Source organism: Lithobates pipiens, unplaced genomic scaffold (genome assembly GCF_037356315.1).
Source record: "Lithobates pipiens isolate NorthernLeopardFrog02 unplaced genomic scaffold, aLitPip1_a1.2 Scaffold_22, whole genome shotgun sequence".
Classification (NCBI taxonomy): domain Eukaryota; kingdom Metazoa; phylum Chordata; class Amphibia; order Anura; family Ranidae; genus Lithobates; species Lithobates pipiens.
The window spans coordinates 326,792,795-326,808,319 of record NW_027507784.1 but is presented as its reverse complement, the minus strand read 5'-3'; the positions used below and the strand labels follow the sequence as shown (position 1 = coordinate 326,808,319).

The window sequence follows — 15,525 nt, the reverse complement described above, 5'->3', positions numbered from 1 at the left end:
CTGAACGTGTGTACACGGCTTAAGAATTATAGGCTTGTAATATAAAATGCCAAATTTCTATGCAAAACAATGTACCGCTTTGAGATTCAAAAATCTGACATAATCATACCACCAGGGAGGTTAATGTGGAACGTATGCTCCTTGCTAAAGCAAATTATTTTTATTTATCAAGTTATTTTAGGTAAAGTTTTGCTTTAAGTGTCCCTGGAACAGAGAATGCAGCAACATAAATCACCACACCAAATCAATGATTGTTAGGTCATTACTATTTAATGCAACATACTAATAAATATACATTTTTCACAGTTAGAGGAACTTGCCGCCACAGGGGCTCTTGTGGCAAGCGACAAGGTCACATCAGGTTTAAATTGGCAAAATTTACAACAAAAAAACAAAAACAAAAAAAAAAAAAAAAAACGACTTGTGTGCTGGTGGTCTACTTTATTCCACGTTAACAAAGAAATAAAAAAAAGAAAAATCTGCCCAGCTGCCATTCCCATTCTCTGGTCACAACTAGGACGGCCATTTTGTGCATTGCGTTCTGTCAGCTCGCTGACAACTGTTGGTGTAACCAGAGAGGCTTCCTTAAATCTGGCCTCTGCTATAGAGGCAACAGGGCTAGACTTAAGCCTCGTACACACGGGACGATTGTTGGCAGGGGATTGTCTGTTGACAGACTGTTGTCCTAAAATCTTACCGTTAGTACGCTCCTTTTGGACAATTGTTGTCCAACTTTCGGCCAACAAATGTTGAATGGCAGGCTAGTAAATTTTTGGCGGACAACAGTTTGACGTCAGATTTTCGTATCGTCATTACACAAATCCGTCACGCAAAAGGTACAAACACCCATGATCGGAATCAATGCTCACCAAACACGACATTAGCAGAAGGGGCCCAAAGGGCGGCGCTGAAGAGCTGAAATTTCTCGTAGTACATCACGACGTTCGTGTTTGTGGCAAGACAATTGTGTACCGTTCGTATGCAAGACAAGATCCTGGCACATGCCCTTTTGACAGAAATCAGACGCTTGGTTGGCCAAACAATCGTACCGTGTGTACAAGGCTTAAGAGCATTTTATGCTGGGCCATAAAAATGGCTGCCCCAGTCTAGGTATAGATAATGGGTACAAATCGGCTTTAAATGCGGCGTGCAGCTTATGCACATCGGTATCAACGTCTGCTGGTTTTCTGTAGAGATGCAAATATCAAAGACGAAAGCATTTATCACTTCATTCTCGCTTTGTGGTTCTAAATTTTAATGTGGACACTTTCCAGAGTAATGACACTTTAATGCCAACATTAACACTGTAAGGAAGGGCAGTTTATTTAGTCGTCTTTGTAAATAATAGGATTTTGTTGTACTCGACACAAAGACTCTTTCTCTGAAGTTCAATGAGGGGGGGGGGGGGTCAGTTCTTATTCCATGACAAAATAGGTTATTCTGCCACCTACAGGAGGATTGGATACTAGAATGCAAAAACCAAAAGGGCCAGCCCCATGGTGGTTATGACCCCCCCCTCCTTGTGAATCATGCTTTAGGCCAGGGATCTCAAACTGGTGGCCCTCCAGCTGTTGCAAAACTACAAGTCCCATGAGGCATTGCAAGGCTGACAGTTACAATCATGGTTCCCACAGGCAGAGGCATGATGGGACTTGTAGTTTTACAACAGCTGGAGGGCCGCTAGTTTGAGACCCCTGCTTTAGGTTCACATATATGCAAACTGGATGCATTTTGAACTGCATCCGATTCACGTGACATGTGAACCAGCAGCCTTCTCCATGGAGCCACTTATATAATATATATATATATATATATATATATATATATATATATATATATCTCAGCGGCAGTGCAAATTGAAAGAGTCTTGTGCATTTTCTGAGCACTGTGGGGCGGTTCAGATGCAAATTCCCAGCTATTGCCTTCTATGGGAACGCATCTAAAATGGCACGTGATCAGTTTTGAACACAAATTCCATCAAAAAAAATAAAAATAAAAAAAATAAAAAAGCATGGGGAGGTGCCAACCCATACAAGGAAAATAAAAGTGCCACACCAAATGTATAGGAATCCACGTTTTTCAAAAAAACACCTGCTGAAGAATGCTTCAGGATTAAAGCAGCCAAATTATTCCAGACGTAGTTGAACCCCACCACCACCACCAAGAATCCAACTAAACCATCAACCTAAGCCCTGATGAAAGGGGAAACCATACAGCCCCTGAAACGTGTTGGCTTTATCTTTGGCCACCTGTGATGAAACAAAATAGTGGAGGCCCTATGCGTATTGTTACAGGCATTTCTATAGTACCGACACTTTACATACCACATATCAAATTGGCCCCTGCCCACAAGGAGCTTACAATCTAAGGCCCCTATCTCCCATGCATAAATACATGCATGAACATATTAGAGCCAATTTAGGCAGGAACCAATGAACCTGTCAGCATGTCTTTGCAGTGTGGTAGGAAACCCATGCGAGCACAGAGAGAACATGCTAACTCCATGCAGATGCAGTGCTCTGGTCAGAATTCCAGCCAAGGATTAACCACCAAGCCACTGTGCTTCTCTACTTTTGGTGTAGCACCCTTACTCTCCTTGTCCTTACCCTCACAAAGGCTTGTTAGAGAGCTGGCTGGAGTCATCGTACTCCAGATTACACACTCACCTTCACACTGAGGAATTAAATCCGTTTTGGATCAACTGCTTCCCATCTATGTCTTCTGAACGGTATAATGCGTTTCAATTGCGAAAAAAAAACAACAAAAAATAAATAAATAAGGAGAAAAGAATTTGTCCATTTCCTATTGGACACAATGGATAGTTCAAGAGCATGTACAGGCCTGACCGCTTGCTGACCAACTTGCGCCAATATACGTCGGCAGAAGGGCTTGTGCAGGCAAACTAACGTACCTGTAATGTTGCCCTTTAAGAGACGGCCAGCAGGTGCCCGCGGCAAGCTCCGCGAGTCGGGTCGCGGGTCCCTCAAACTCAATCGCCGCAGGGATACCCGCGATCGTCTCACAGGGAGGAAGAATGGGGAGATGCTAATGTAAACAAGCATCTCCCCATTCTGCCTAGTGACAGTGTCACTGATCTCTGCTCCCCGTGATCGGAGCAGAGATCAGTGATGTGTCACATGTAGCCACGGCCCCCCCACAATTAGAAACACTCCCCAGGACACACTTAACTCCTACACTGCCACCTAGTGGTTAACCCCTTCACTGCCAGTGTCATTTACACAGGAATCAGTGCATTTGTATAGCACTTATTGCTGTATAAATGGCAATGGTCCCAAAAATGTCCGATGTGTCCACCATAATATCGCAGTCATGATAAAAATCGCTGATAGTAAAAAAAAAAATTTATAAAAATGCCGTAAAACTATCCCCTATTTTGTAAACGCTATAACTTTTGCACAAACCAATCAAACGCTTACTGCGATTTTTTAAAAATATGTAGAAGAATTCGTATCGGCCTAAACTGAGGGAAAAATTTTTAAAAAAAAAAAATTTTGGGGTATATTTATAGCAAAATTGTCACTCTTTTTTGTTTATAGCGCAAAAAATAAAAACCGAAGGGATAATCAAATACCACCAAAAGAAAGCTCTATTTGTGGGGGGGGGGGGGGGGGGGCGACAACTTTGTCCGACCGTGTGTATGCAACAGTTTCGGACACAATCCGACAGACAAAATCCGACGGATTTGGTTGTCAAAATCTCCGACCGTGTGTACAGGGGCTTAGAGTGGTTCTAAAGGCTTAAAGTTGAACTTCAGTCATTTTTTCAACTTTTCATCTATTAAATCTTCTGCCCTTGTTGTTTTACAGAGGAGTTCCCCCCAAAAATGGAACTTCCGCTTTTAGGATTCCTCCTCCCCTCTGGTGTCTCATTTGGCACCTTTCAGGGGGGGGAGCAGATACCTGTCTAATACAGGTATTTTGCTCCCAGCCACCCATGGGTATCTACACCACTTTCGGCGCATTCTGCAAACCCCCCCCCGTCTTCTGGGAGACACACAGGTCCCAGAGCACAGCAGGGTCCAGTGGCATCATGCAGCATGAGTTGGCATGCGCAGTAGGGAACCAGGCAGTGAAGCCGCAAGGCTTCAGTGCCCGATTCCCTTACCGAAGATGGCGGCGCCCCCACCCGAGAGACGGGTTGGGTTCAGGTGCCGACATCGCGGGCGCCCTGGACAGGACAAGTGTCCTTATTTTAAAAAAAAGTTAGCAGCTGCAGTATTTGTAGCTGATGACTTTAAAAAAATAAAGAAATAAATTAGGCGGAACTCCTCTTTAACGTTGGAGAGTAAAACGTAAGAAACAGGAAGCCCACTTGCCATTTCTTGTCTGGTAAAAAGCCTAGGCTTATGACATCATTCACAGCTCTCTCTTGTGAAAGTTTGCCAGGAAAGGACGGGGGGGGGGGGGTGAGTCATAAGAGGGCCAATGAGAGCTGCAGGTGTGCCTCTGTGTAAATCCAGGAGATGAACAGGCAGCAGCTTCAGCTGCCCACAGTTAAAATGGCTGCAGCCAAACTCAGTGGAGGGAGATTTCTGCAGCATATTTGGCAAGCACAGAATCACAGTATATAATATAAAGATATATATATAAATTAATATACAAAGTGGTTGGAGGGAAGCTTCAGAATGGCAAAGATGTTTTTATTACAAATTATGTGAGCAGACTGCAGTTCCACTTTAACCGCTTGCCGACTGCTGCACACAGATGCACATCGGCATAATGGCACAGGCAGGTAAATGGGCGTACAGGTACGTCCCTATAAATTTGGCGCCTTTTGGGCGCGCCCCACAGGAGCATGCCTCCGGGTCCCGGGAACTCTATGTTCTCCGGCGGCCCGTGATTGCGGTATGGAGAGGTAGAACAGGGACATGCCTATGTAAACAAGGCATTTCCCCGTTCTGCCTTGTGTAATGACAGATATACTGCTCCCTATGATCGGGACCAGTGATCACTGTCATGTCCTAGGTAGCCCCCCCCCACAGTTAGAATCACTCCCTAGGACACACTTCATTGCCCCCTAGTGGTTAGCCCCTTCCCTGCCAGTGTTATTTACACCGTAATCAGTGCATTTTTATAGCACTGATCACTGTATAAACGACAATGGTCCCAAAATAGTGTCAAAAGTGTCCGATGTGTCTGCCATAATATCGCAGATCGCCGCCATTACTAAAAACAAAACAAAAAAAAATGTATAATAAAAATGGCATAAAACTATCCCCTATTTTGTAGGCTCTATAACTTTTGCGCAAACCAATCAATATACGCTTATTACGATTTTTTTCTTTACCCAAAATATGTAGAAGATTACATATCAGCCTAAACTGAGGAAAAAAAAAAGAATTCTATGTTTTTGGGGGATATTTATTATAGCAAAAAGTAAGAAATATTGCTTGTGTTTTTCAAAATTGTCGCTCTTATTTTGTTTATAGCGCAAAACATAAAAACCGCAGAGGTGATCAAATACCATCAAAAGAAAGCTCTATTTATGGGAAAAAACAGGACGGCAATTTATTTTGGGTGCAACTGCCAGTTAAAGTGACGTAGTGCCGAATCGCAAAAAATGGCCCGGTCATTCAGCAGTCAAACCTTCCGGGGCTGAAGTGGTTAAGGTAGTTTTTTTTTACCTTACTGCAGTCGCTGCAGTAAGTTAAAAAAAAAAAAAAAACCTTCAGTGTCACAAGATCGTGACAGTGTCTGATCTTGATCAAGGGCTGTGCCCATGAGCAGCGGCGCTCTCTTCTTACAGGGCAGACTGATAGCAACAGGAGTCATTGGCCCCTGCTGCTGTCAATCAAATCCTCTGGGCGGGGTTGGGGTCGAGCTGTGCCATCTGTGTCAATGGACGCTGGCAGCCCAATTCAGGAGCGAGCCCACTGGTGCACACCCATAGGAAGCAGCTTCCTATGTGGGAGCACTAAGAAGAAGAGCAGCCAGGAGCGCCGGTGGGGGATCCCAGAAGGGCAAGATCGGGGCTGCTCTGTGTAAACTATTACATAGAGCAGTATAACATGTTTATTATTTTTTTTTTTTAAGATGGGGTACAATCACTTTAAACAGGATGCATTTATTTTTTTTTTATAAAAATTTTTTTATGTTTAGTGTCACTTTAAAGTGGTTGTATACTTTTTTTTTTTTTTTTTTTTTACTTTTACCTACAGGAAAGCCTATAATAAGGCTTACCTGTAGGTAAAAAAAATATCTCCTAAACCTGTACGGTTTAGGAGATATTCCCCTCGGTATGCGCCGCTGACTGCAGCGGCGCATGCGCACAAGGGGATTCTCGGCTGAAAGTCCGGCAGTGGCCGACCGGCCGGGATGAAATCTCCCGTGCGCATGCGCGGGAGCGACGATATTGCAGCTCCGGCCACTTACAGCGCCGGAGCCGCGATACCCGGAAGGAACGCCGAGGGAGCATGTCAGCTCCCTCGGCGTGGATCGGGCCAGATGTCAGGGCCTCGTTCTAAGGTCATGAGCTAGTATGCGGTGCATAAAAACAAAACACATTAGCGGGTTTACTACCGCTTTAAAGTACCTATAACAGAAATACTGCTTACCAAGGTGACTTAATTCACTTTTCTGCCCTTCCTTACAGTATCTTATACATCAGAGAGATGGAGTTCCGCTTGTAGAACATTATTTTGGACTGTGAAAATCAAATAGGACTGGATATTTATACCAAGCCATAATAGTCCCTAGCAGGCTGTTATATCTATGTCCCTGTGCGGACCGGCATGCAGTATCTAAAACCAGCCAATATGCGACAGATAGCAATATTGATACAAAACTGTCAATATGCAGTTCATCATAATTTTTTTTTGTTGCTGTGTGAATTCATAAAAAAACAATCAGTAAATAAAATTCGATGCAACTGTCAGGCAAAGGCAACAACGTGCGGCCGCACGCAAGGACCAACAAACAAACCTGAGAAGAATCAGAACGCGGTCAGTTTATAGAAGACCGCCAAGGTGCCACTCTCACGGGGGTTCAGAGTTAAACGGAAGGAGCGTGACATCACATAAATCAGGGCAACGCACCACAGGAGGCCTATACGCCTGGGACGGAGAGTAAAAGACGACTGTACAGGTTTCATGAAACGCTTTTCCATACAGAAAATATTCATTCAAAAGCAAGTTGTAATATAATTTGTAGTTTATACACAGAGAGATGGTATGCTAAGCTACTTCAAGGGTCGGTCCACCCAAGACGGATTTGTTCAGTTTTAAAAGGTTGATGAAGGTGGGCTGAATGATATTCCAGATCCTTATCTGGATCGACCTCTGGAACACGGTCGGCTCACTTGCTGTAGCCATTACAAGGGGCTCAGGCCTCCAGACAAAATTTTGGACAGAGTGGGAAATGGTTAACATTTGCTTTGTCTTGAGAGAACACTAATGAGATTTCCAGTCGATCCAAGGCAAACAAATTGGGTCTCTAGGGAAAAAAATAAAACTCACATCCACCCAGGGCCACCATAAAAATCATGGGGCCCCGTACAGCCTACCTCAAAGGCCCAGCAGCCCCCGGTAAAGGCATACTGCCCATTCCTACTCTATTGTGGGTTTGGCAGCGCCACTGCCTCATTGACGTTAATGTTGGCATGGAAAGCAACAGGTCTGCAAAGCCCGTACACAGCAGGGTGGTCATGTGTTGCTCCGTCCTGTTTGCACTCCTTGGGGAAATCCTCCACTCACATCGCCAATCTGCACTGCCATTTCTCCTGCCAGCCTGTACACCCATCCCGCCTAAAATGTGATAGGCAGCCATGTTGCTCTTGACAGAGAAACTGAAGGGGGGGGGGGGGCTGCACAGGAAGATCGGGTCCTACAAAGCTACGCAATGAAGGTTAGTATTAATGGGTGTTGGTGGCAGGATTGACCTGTCGGGAGAACCAGTCACTTTGCCTTCAACGTGCAAAGTGACAGATTCTTTAGAGTTGCCTTTCCAGTCTCAGGGAACCCCTGCTAAAAATGACTATCTACAACCCATGATTTATTAGTGTGGTGGTCATTGGGAAGAAAGTTCATTACACTTGTGGTCTTTGGGATGAATTACTCCCTTACAGATAACTAAAAAGGATCAACTTATGCCGCGTACACACGAGCGAATTGTCCGGCGTACTTAGTCCGCCGAAACGCATTTCAGCGGACAATTCGATCGTGTGTGGGCTTCAGCTGACTTTTCCAGCGTAGAGTCCGGCGGACTTAGAAAGTAGTTTTGCACTCCAATCTTGGGTTTCAGCAGACAATACGTTCGTGAGTATGCTAGTCCGGCGGACTAAGAATGACGCATGCTCAGAAGCAAGTACGAAAAAGGAAGCTATTGGCTACTGGCTATTGAACTTCCCTTTTCTAGTCCCGTCGTACGTGCTGTACGTCATCGTGCTAGCAAACGCCGGACTTTCTGTGCGTCCGTGTGTGGCCCAGTCCGTTCGGTAGAAAGTCCGCCGGACTATCCGCTGGATTGTTTGCCGGACTAAGTACACCGGACAATTCGATCGTGTGTAGGCGGCATTAGAGGGACTTATAGGAGAGGCATAAGCTGCTCATTGTTCAAGGAACCCTTGAGGAACCCTGCCCAACGGCTTCCTCCTTAGGCTCCATGTACACGGGATGCTGAGGCAAAGTCCTCTGAATGTTTTTTTTTTTTTGAAAAAGCTTAAAACCGGCGTTTAGAAACGCCCGTTTAGCCGCGTTTGCATGCCACGTTTAGCCGCGTTTGCATGCCACGTTTGTGTATAGAAGTGTTTAGTAAGGAGAATATCATAAGAACCTTCCCAAGCTCGAAAAAAGGTTTTATTTAACTATTTCAGCCATTTTGTGAGACCAGGGTGAGTAGCAGCAGCAGAGAGCGCAGCAGTGTCCTTGTATTTGTCCCCATTTCTGCTTTTTTTTTTTTTTTACAATGGATCCCATAAGGAGCATATGTGAGGAAATGCTCCCAATGTTGCTCTTGATGAGGCTAGAACGACGCCAAAAATTGCATGCGAGGACCAGAGTTCGTCACTACTGGACCCATCCATTGACCGCGAAGCGCATGTCAGTAGGTTATTTTATCAACATATATGTACAGCTGCATACCCCGAGAAATTTTTTAATTTCACACGCATGTCCATTGCCTCATTTGACATTCTACTAGAAAAAGTTCAGGCCCAGTCTGACACGCTTGGACGTGAACGTGAGGCAGATTGTGCCACCAGAGGAACGTCTGTAGGTGACTATCAAATTTCATGAAACTATGTTTGAGCACGTCGGAGGTCAGGCTCAATGGTGGTGTCATCTTTTTCATATTGAACATCATATGGGTCAAATTACAATTAGACTTTGTGGTGTATTGGATTGGATCAAGGGCTGTATATGGTCTATGAATCATTGCAAGTAATTACCAGTTTTTAAACTTTTTTTTTTTTTTTTTCTTAGGTTCTCTCATCGTTTTCTAGTGTTTTTTTTTTGTGTTTTAACGTCCAAAAAATTGGGTACCTTTAAAACCGCTTATAAACTAAAAACGCGGCTAGACACCGGTACCGCGTTTAGCCGCATTTGACATCTGAAACGTGGAAATCTTCAGTGTCTGAACTAATTTTTTTGCCTTCAAAAAAAAGCAACTGCCTAAGAATGACTGTAAAGGAAACGGTGTACATGGTCACATAAGATAACATTGAATGAGTTCAGGGGCAGTTGAAAAAAAGCATCCAACTGCCTCTGAACGTCCGTTTAGCAGCAGCAGTGTACATGGTGCCTCAGTAGGAATACAACATTCTGATAGTTCCTCTAATGCAGAGATCTCTTGATTTTGAGCTCTAAAAGAGATTCAGCCCACCAGCATCCACCTACAGCTGAAATATCAGTTCTGTGTGGCCCGTCTTTCCATGAGCCTTGTGATGTTTAAAGCCAGAACATCCATTGTGAGGGCTAAGCTATACCAGTGTAAAGATTATTGATGCCAGCGAAGTTGGTGAAAGTACAGAAATGTCATGGATTCCAGTAGACGGATAATCTGGACCATCACTTGTCTGGAAAAACAGCCACCTCTACAGGGGTGTACAGGACAGGGTCACTTTTTTGAGATCCACGTGAAGCTGAATTCCTCCCTCCGATTAAATACCAAAAGATGAAAAACATTCCAAAATCTGAGCTTGGGTGGAGGATGAAGCAAGGCAGCGGCTGAGGGCAGGCTTATAGTGCAATGCGCAAATATGGGACGTGATCTAAATGCACCGGGAGGATGACTGAGATTATGGTTTCGCAGGACCTTTCCATGAGCTTTGTGACATTTAAGAGCAAGAGCATCCATTGTGAGGGCTAAGCTATACCAGTGTAAGAATTATTGATACCAGCGAAGTTGGTGATAGTACAGAAATGTCATGGCTTCCAGTGGACCGATAATCTGGACCAGCACTAGTCTGTAAAAAACAGCTGCCTCTACAGGGTGCACATCACAGGGTCCCTTTATTGAGATCCAAGTGAAGATGGAATCATGGGATACAGTTAGATGAAACCATCCAAAATCCAAGCTTGAGTGGAGGATGGAGCAAGACCGCAGGCTGAGGGCGGTCTTATAGTGCAATGCACGGATATGGGACGTCATCTAACTGCATTGTGAGGATGACTGAGATTACTATTGATTATTCTGTCAAATGCATATATTTAGTTGTGTCATCTGCTGCAACCCACTTAATAATTAGCAACAACATTTTAACTCATATAGTAGGGGAGCCAACCCCAAGTGGTATGAAGGATCTTATAAAGGATCAGTCCCCCCAAAAGCCAACTTGTCATTGAGGCATGGGTGCTGGTGGACTGGCACACCCATTAGGCCAAAACAGGAATAGTTCACTCATCCTGTGGCATGCAACACAACTTAAAAATCAGAGAGAGACAGCATGATAATTGTTATGGAAGGTGGGAGGAGTTGGGAACCTCGGTGCAGAGATATCACCATTGGAGGTCCTGAGAGGTATAAGAAGCAGATGGATGATTATTCTTCTTTAGCTAGTGTTTTATGGTATATGATTAATGTGAAAGCTTGGAGAATTCAAACATCTGCGTCTGTGTAGACCAGTTCCAGTAAATCCTTTCAACCATGATTGAAGCATCATCATCACAGCAAAAGCAAACTCCTGGAGCTTTTATATGCTACCAAAAAAAATCAGGCAAAGTGAAAATGCCGATTAGTAGTAAGTCCTATTTTAAAGCAGCTGATTTCCTGGTAGGACAGACTGGTCTACCCATCTTTGTGAAAACCAACCTTGGCCTTCACAAAACCTAATGCCACTTATCTCTGAGGTAGCATTGATGGGCCTGAAGATTAAGCAGATTGAGAGCGCAGACTTGACGTATGGAAAGCTGGAAATGGTGTGGACAATCTTACAAGCCAGCTTCCCTTCCTACGAGGCCACCAGTGTCGGCACACTTGGATTAACGAAGCCACAACAGCGTTCCAGTTATGTCATAACCCAATAGTTGCCTATCTGAACTAGACTCTGTTTTGACACATAGGACTAGAAGGTCAAAGTGATCCTAAAAGCAGCATAAAATGTCATCAGCAAGATCTTCCAGGTGTCTTGGGAGGGGAGGGGGCACCACCAGAAGACACTTGATGGACAATGGTCGTCAGTCTGAAATGACTTTTTTCCTTCATTTTATAAGCAGACCATGTCACGTTTGGACCTAGCCGTATCAGGAGTCTCGATTCACAGCATCTGAGGGGCGATGGGCAGGTGGAGGAGAAGATGAGACTGTAGCTTGGAGATGAATGCTTTAGGGATGGAGAGGAACCTGTGAAATGTCCTTTAGCCCATTCTTCTGTAGGTGTAAATGTAGGCCTTGCAGTTAGGACAGGTGTGGGTTACATCTTTCAGATCGTTGATCATACAAGGAATGAGACAGCAGCCTAGGTCACATCTGTAGAAGAAAACAAAAAACGAAAGTTAAAGCGGTTCTAAAGGTTAAGTTACATATTACGTACATATTATGCATTAAGGTAAAAAATAAAAAAACCTTCTGTGCTGCAGCTTCCCCCCAGATCAATCCCCCCCTTTTTTCTTATCCGAGTTCGATCCGATCCAGCGATGTGCATGGGTACAGCGGCTCCCACCTTGTCTCACTCCTCATTGGGCAGGTTGATAGCAGTGGGAGCTGCTGTCAATCAAATCCTGTGACACAGGAGCAGGGGGCAGAGCCAAGTCCCACGTCTGCGTCAACAGACGCAGCAGCGGGGCTCGGGAGCAAGCACGCACGGGTGCCCCAACGAAAACAACTGCAGAAGTCAGATAGAGCCTGCTTCGTTTCCTGGCAGGAAGACATCCTACATCATCTAATTCTTTGCTCCCCAGCCAGATCATCCCTGGTCTGCCTCTTTCATTCATCGCATTTCAGTTCTTGCAACGATGGAGGCTCAGCAACACATGGGAATTACCTAGAACAGTCTGCATGCAAATACATCCTGCCTGGAAACACTCCCCCTAGAGGGTGCTTCATTACACAGGCTAGGTCCAAAGGAATGAAAGCCATCATGTATTGCTGCTCAAACCTGCCTGCCACCACCCCTTCCCGAGAAGCTGAAAAACCAATTGGAAAAGGTATGTATGTTTTCTTTTTTACTGAAAACAACTGGAGGGTTGGGAAAAGGAAATTGTCAGTCAAAAAGATGCAATTTTCCTTTAAGCGGTAAACTAACATTATCCTTTTATAATTACAGGGAGAAGGACGATTCACAAAGCATCACTTAAAGTGTTTGTAAAGTATTTTGTTTTTTTACCCCAATACATTCTATGCATTAAAGTCAAAAACCTTCTGTCCTGCATGTGTTCCCCCAGCCCCCCTTATACTTACCTGAGCCCAATCATAATCCAGCACTGTCCACGAGAGCAGCAGCTCTCTCCTTCCTCACTGGACCGATCAATAGCAGCAGGAGCCAATGGCTGGCCCTAGGTTAACATCTAGGGCGATCAAGGGGCTAAATGTGTGCCTAAATACGTGCAACATATGTAAAATGTGCTGTTTGTACTAACAGATCTCTCAGTTTCTCATCCCTGCTTTGCCTCGACTACTGCAACTCCCTTCTCATTGGCTTACCTCTACATAGTCTATCACCTCTTCAATCCATCACGAATGCTGCTGCCAGACTCGTCCACCTTACCAATCACTCTGTCTCTGCTACCCCTCTCTGTCAATCCCTCCACTGGCTTCCGGTCGGCCAAAGAACGAAATTCTAAATACTAACTACATACAAAGCCATCCACAATTTAGCCTACATCACTAGCCTAGTCTCTAAATACCAACCCACTCGTTCTCTTCGTTCCTCTCAAGACCTCCTGCTCTCTAGCTCCCTCATCACCTCCTCCCATATCTGCCTCCAGGACTTTTCCAAAGTCTCTCCAATCCTATGGAATGCCCTACCCCAAGCTGTCTGCTTATCTCCTACTCTATTAGCTTTTAGACGATCCCCGAAAACCCTTCTCTTCAGAGAAGCCTACCCTACCCACACCTAACAACAACTGTTTTTTCATTTTCTCCATCAGCTCACCCCCCACAGTGATTACCTTTTGTTTCCACTTGACCCTCCCTTCTAGATTGTAAACTCCAACGAGCAGGACCCTCTGATTCCTCCTGTATTGATTTGTATTGCAAGTTTACTGTCTGCCCTCATGTTGTAAAGTGCTGCGTAAACTGTTGGCGCTATATAAATCCTGTATAATAATAAATAATAATAATAGGTCATTTTGCCTACACCAGCCACTCGCCCACAGTCTATTGCAGGCAGGCGCAAAGTGGTTAAAGCCAAAGTGCTTTCGACTTCCTTTTTCAGGCTGTACCTCTAAGCAGGTCCCTTATGCTCCAGTGCCCCATCTTTGGTGTCAGTAGAAGGAATAATGCCCCAATATTGGTGTCAGAGGAAGAATTTCTGTTCCATCATTGGTGTCAGAGGGAGAAACAGTGTCCCAAATGCCGGATAAAGGCAAGCAAAGACCCGAATTTAAAAGACCAGTGCATTACAGCGTCCCTTAATTTTATATAATATATATATATATATATATATATATATATATATATATATATATATATATATATATATATATATATATATAAATAAAATAAAAAAAAGCAAGAAATGCTTGCTTTTTAAGTTGCTCACACAATTGTCCTTCCTTCTCTGTCCTGGAGATGGCAGGATGCAATAAACATTGGATATGTGGCCCTGGAAACTCAGAATTGAGCACGGCCAGCTTCGTTCCCTACCTACACATGCGCAGTCCACTCTCCACTCTCTCTCACAGCCCAGCATTCTGTGAGAGTGAAAGAGAGCAGTGTGCATGCATAAGTTGCAGCTAAGGAGAAGTCTGAGGGGGAACTGTGAAGATCAGCAGAAAGATCTGCATGCCGATCTCTCCAAGCGAAGAAAACAACCAGCGGAACATGTCAACATGGACCCAATACCATCGAGAGATGCCGCCACACTTACCCCACAAAGCAGCAGAAGCAGCAGAGCAGGAGATTCATGAGCCCGATCTCATGGGAGATGTGAGTAGTGATTGGCTGCTGGCAGTGCGGACACACTGTCTGTACTGGAGAACCCTGGAACATCTCGCCTTGCAGTACGGTCACCGTGGTGGTGGTGGTGGCAGAAGCAGCGCTGGCTCCGGGTGGCATGAGGACAGTGGTGGCGGCGTGGGCACTGGGGGATGGGAACTGGGTGGATACTGTCCAGCTGGAGGTGGGTAGTACCCCATAGGTCCATATGGTCCAGGAGGAGGATAAAAACCTGGGGAAGACACACAAGAGTCAAATGATCATACATAACACTAAGCTTAGGGTTAAAGTGATATCGATTAAAGGCCAACTGAAAATACAAATTCATGAAACGCATTTCATTTTTGACAGGCATAATATAATAATAATGGTTACATTAATGCATGAGCCAAGGGAAGCAGCTGCTCTCAAGCCCACAAAGTGTGTCTGTCTACGGTAATAGGAGCTAGCTACATAGAGTTCCTCCATGGCTCCCAAACAAGTCATATGCAAAGCAACCAGCGCACTCCAATGATGTCAACATCTTGTAAAACGTTATTATGGACAATTACACAGAAGGCCTTTCTAGGACCTCCTCCCTCTAGAGCAGTGGTTCATAAACACTAGGCCATGGCCGGCTGCCAGGCCTCAGCCTCCCTCTTCCAAGGTCTCCAGCCAGTTGTAGATCCCCCAACCTCCCATAGTCGTCTGTGGTGCTCTTCAACCCTCACACAGTTCCCTTAGAGTCCCCCCCCCAACCTTCCACTGTACCACCCAGTCCCCTGCAGCCCCCCTAGTTTGTTCCAGAGTCTTTAGCCTCCAGTCCTCCCAAAGACCCCCCAACCTCCTCCAGAGATCCCAACCCCCACACCTGCCCCCCCCCACTCCCTCCAGAAACCCTATTTCCTACAAGCCAAGTTTGCGACAGAGTGTCCTAACCCAGTCCCAATCCACCACCCCTCCCCTCATAGTGGCACTTCAGTCCCATCCAGTAAAGC

General features: G+C 45.0%; 1 protein-coding gene across 1 annotated transcript in view; it reads right to left on the bottom strand.

Annotated features, from left to right (window-relative positions):
* Nucleotides 1-251: 251 nt before the first annotated feature.
* Nucleotides 252-15,525, bottom strand: part of CDIP1 (cell death inducing p53 target 1) — a 33,265-nt gene continuing 17,991 nt past the window's right edge. Inside the window, 3 exon segments of the mRNA XM_077449590.1 lie at nt 252-11,920; nt 14,481-14,715; nt 14,718-14,780. Coding sequence (XP_077305716.1) covers nt 11,809-11,920; nt 14,481-14,715; nt 14,718-14,780 — 410 coding nt within the window. The 3' untranslated portion in view covers nt 252-11,808.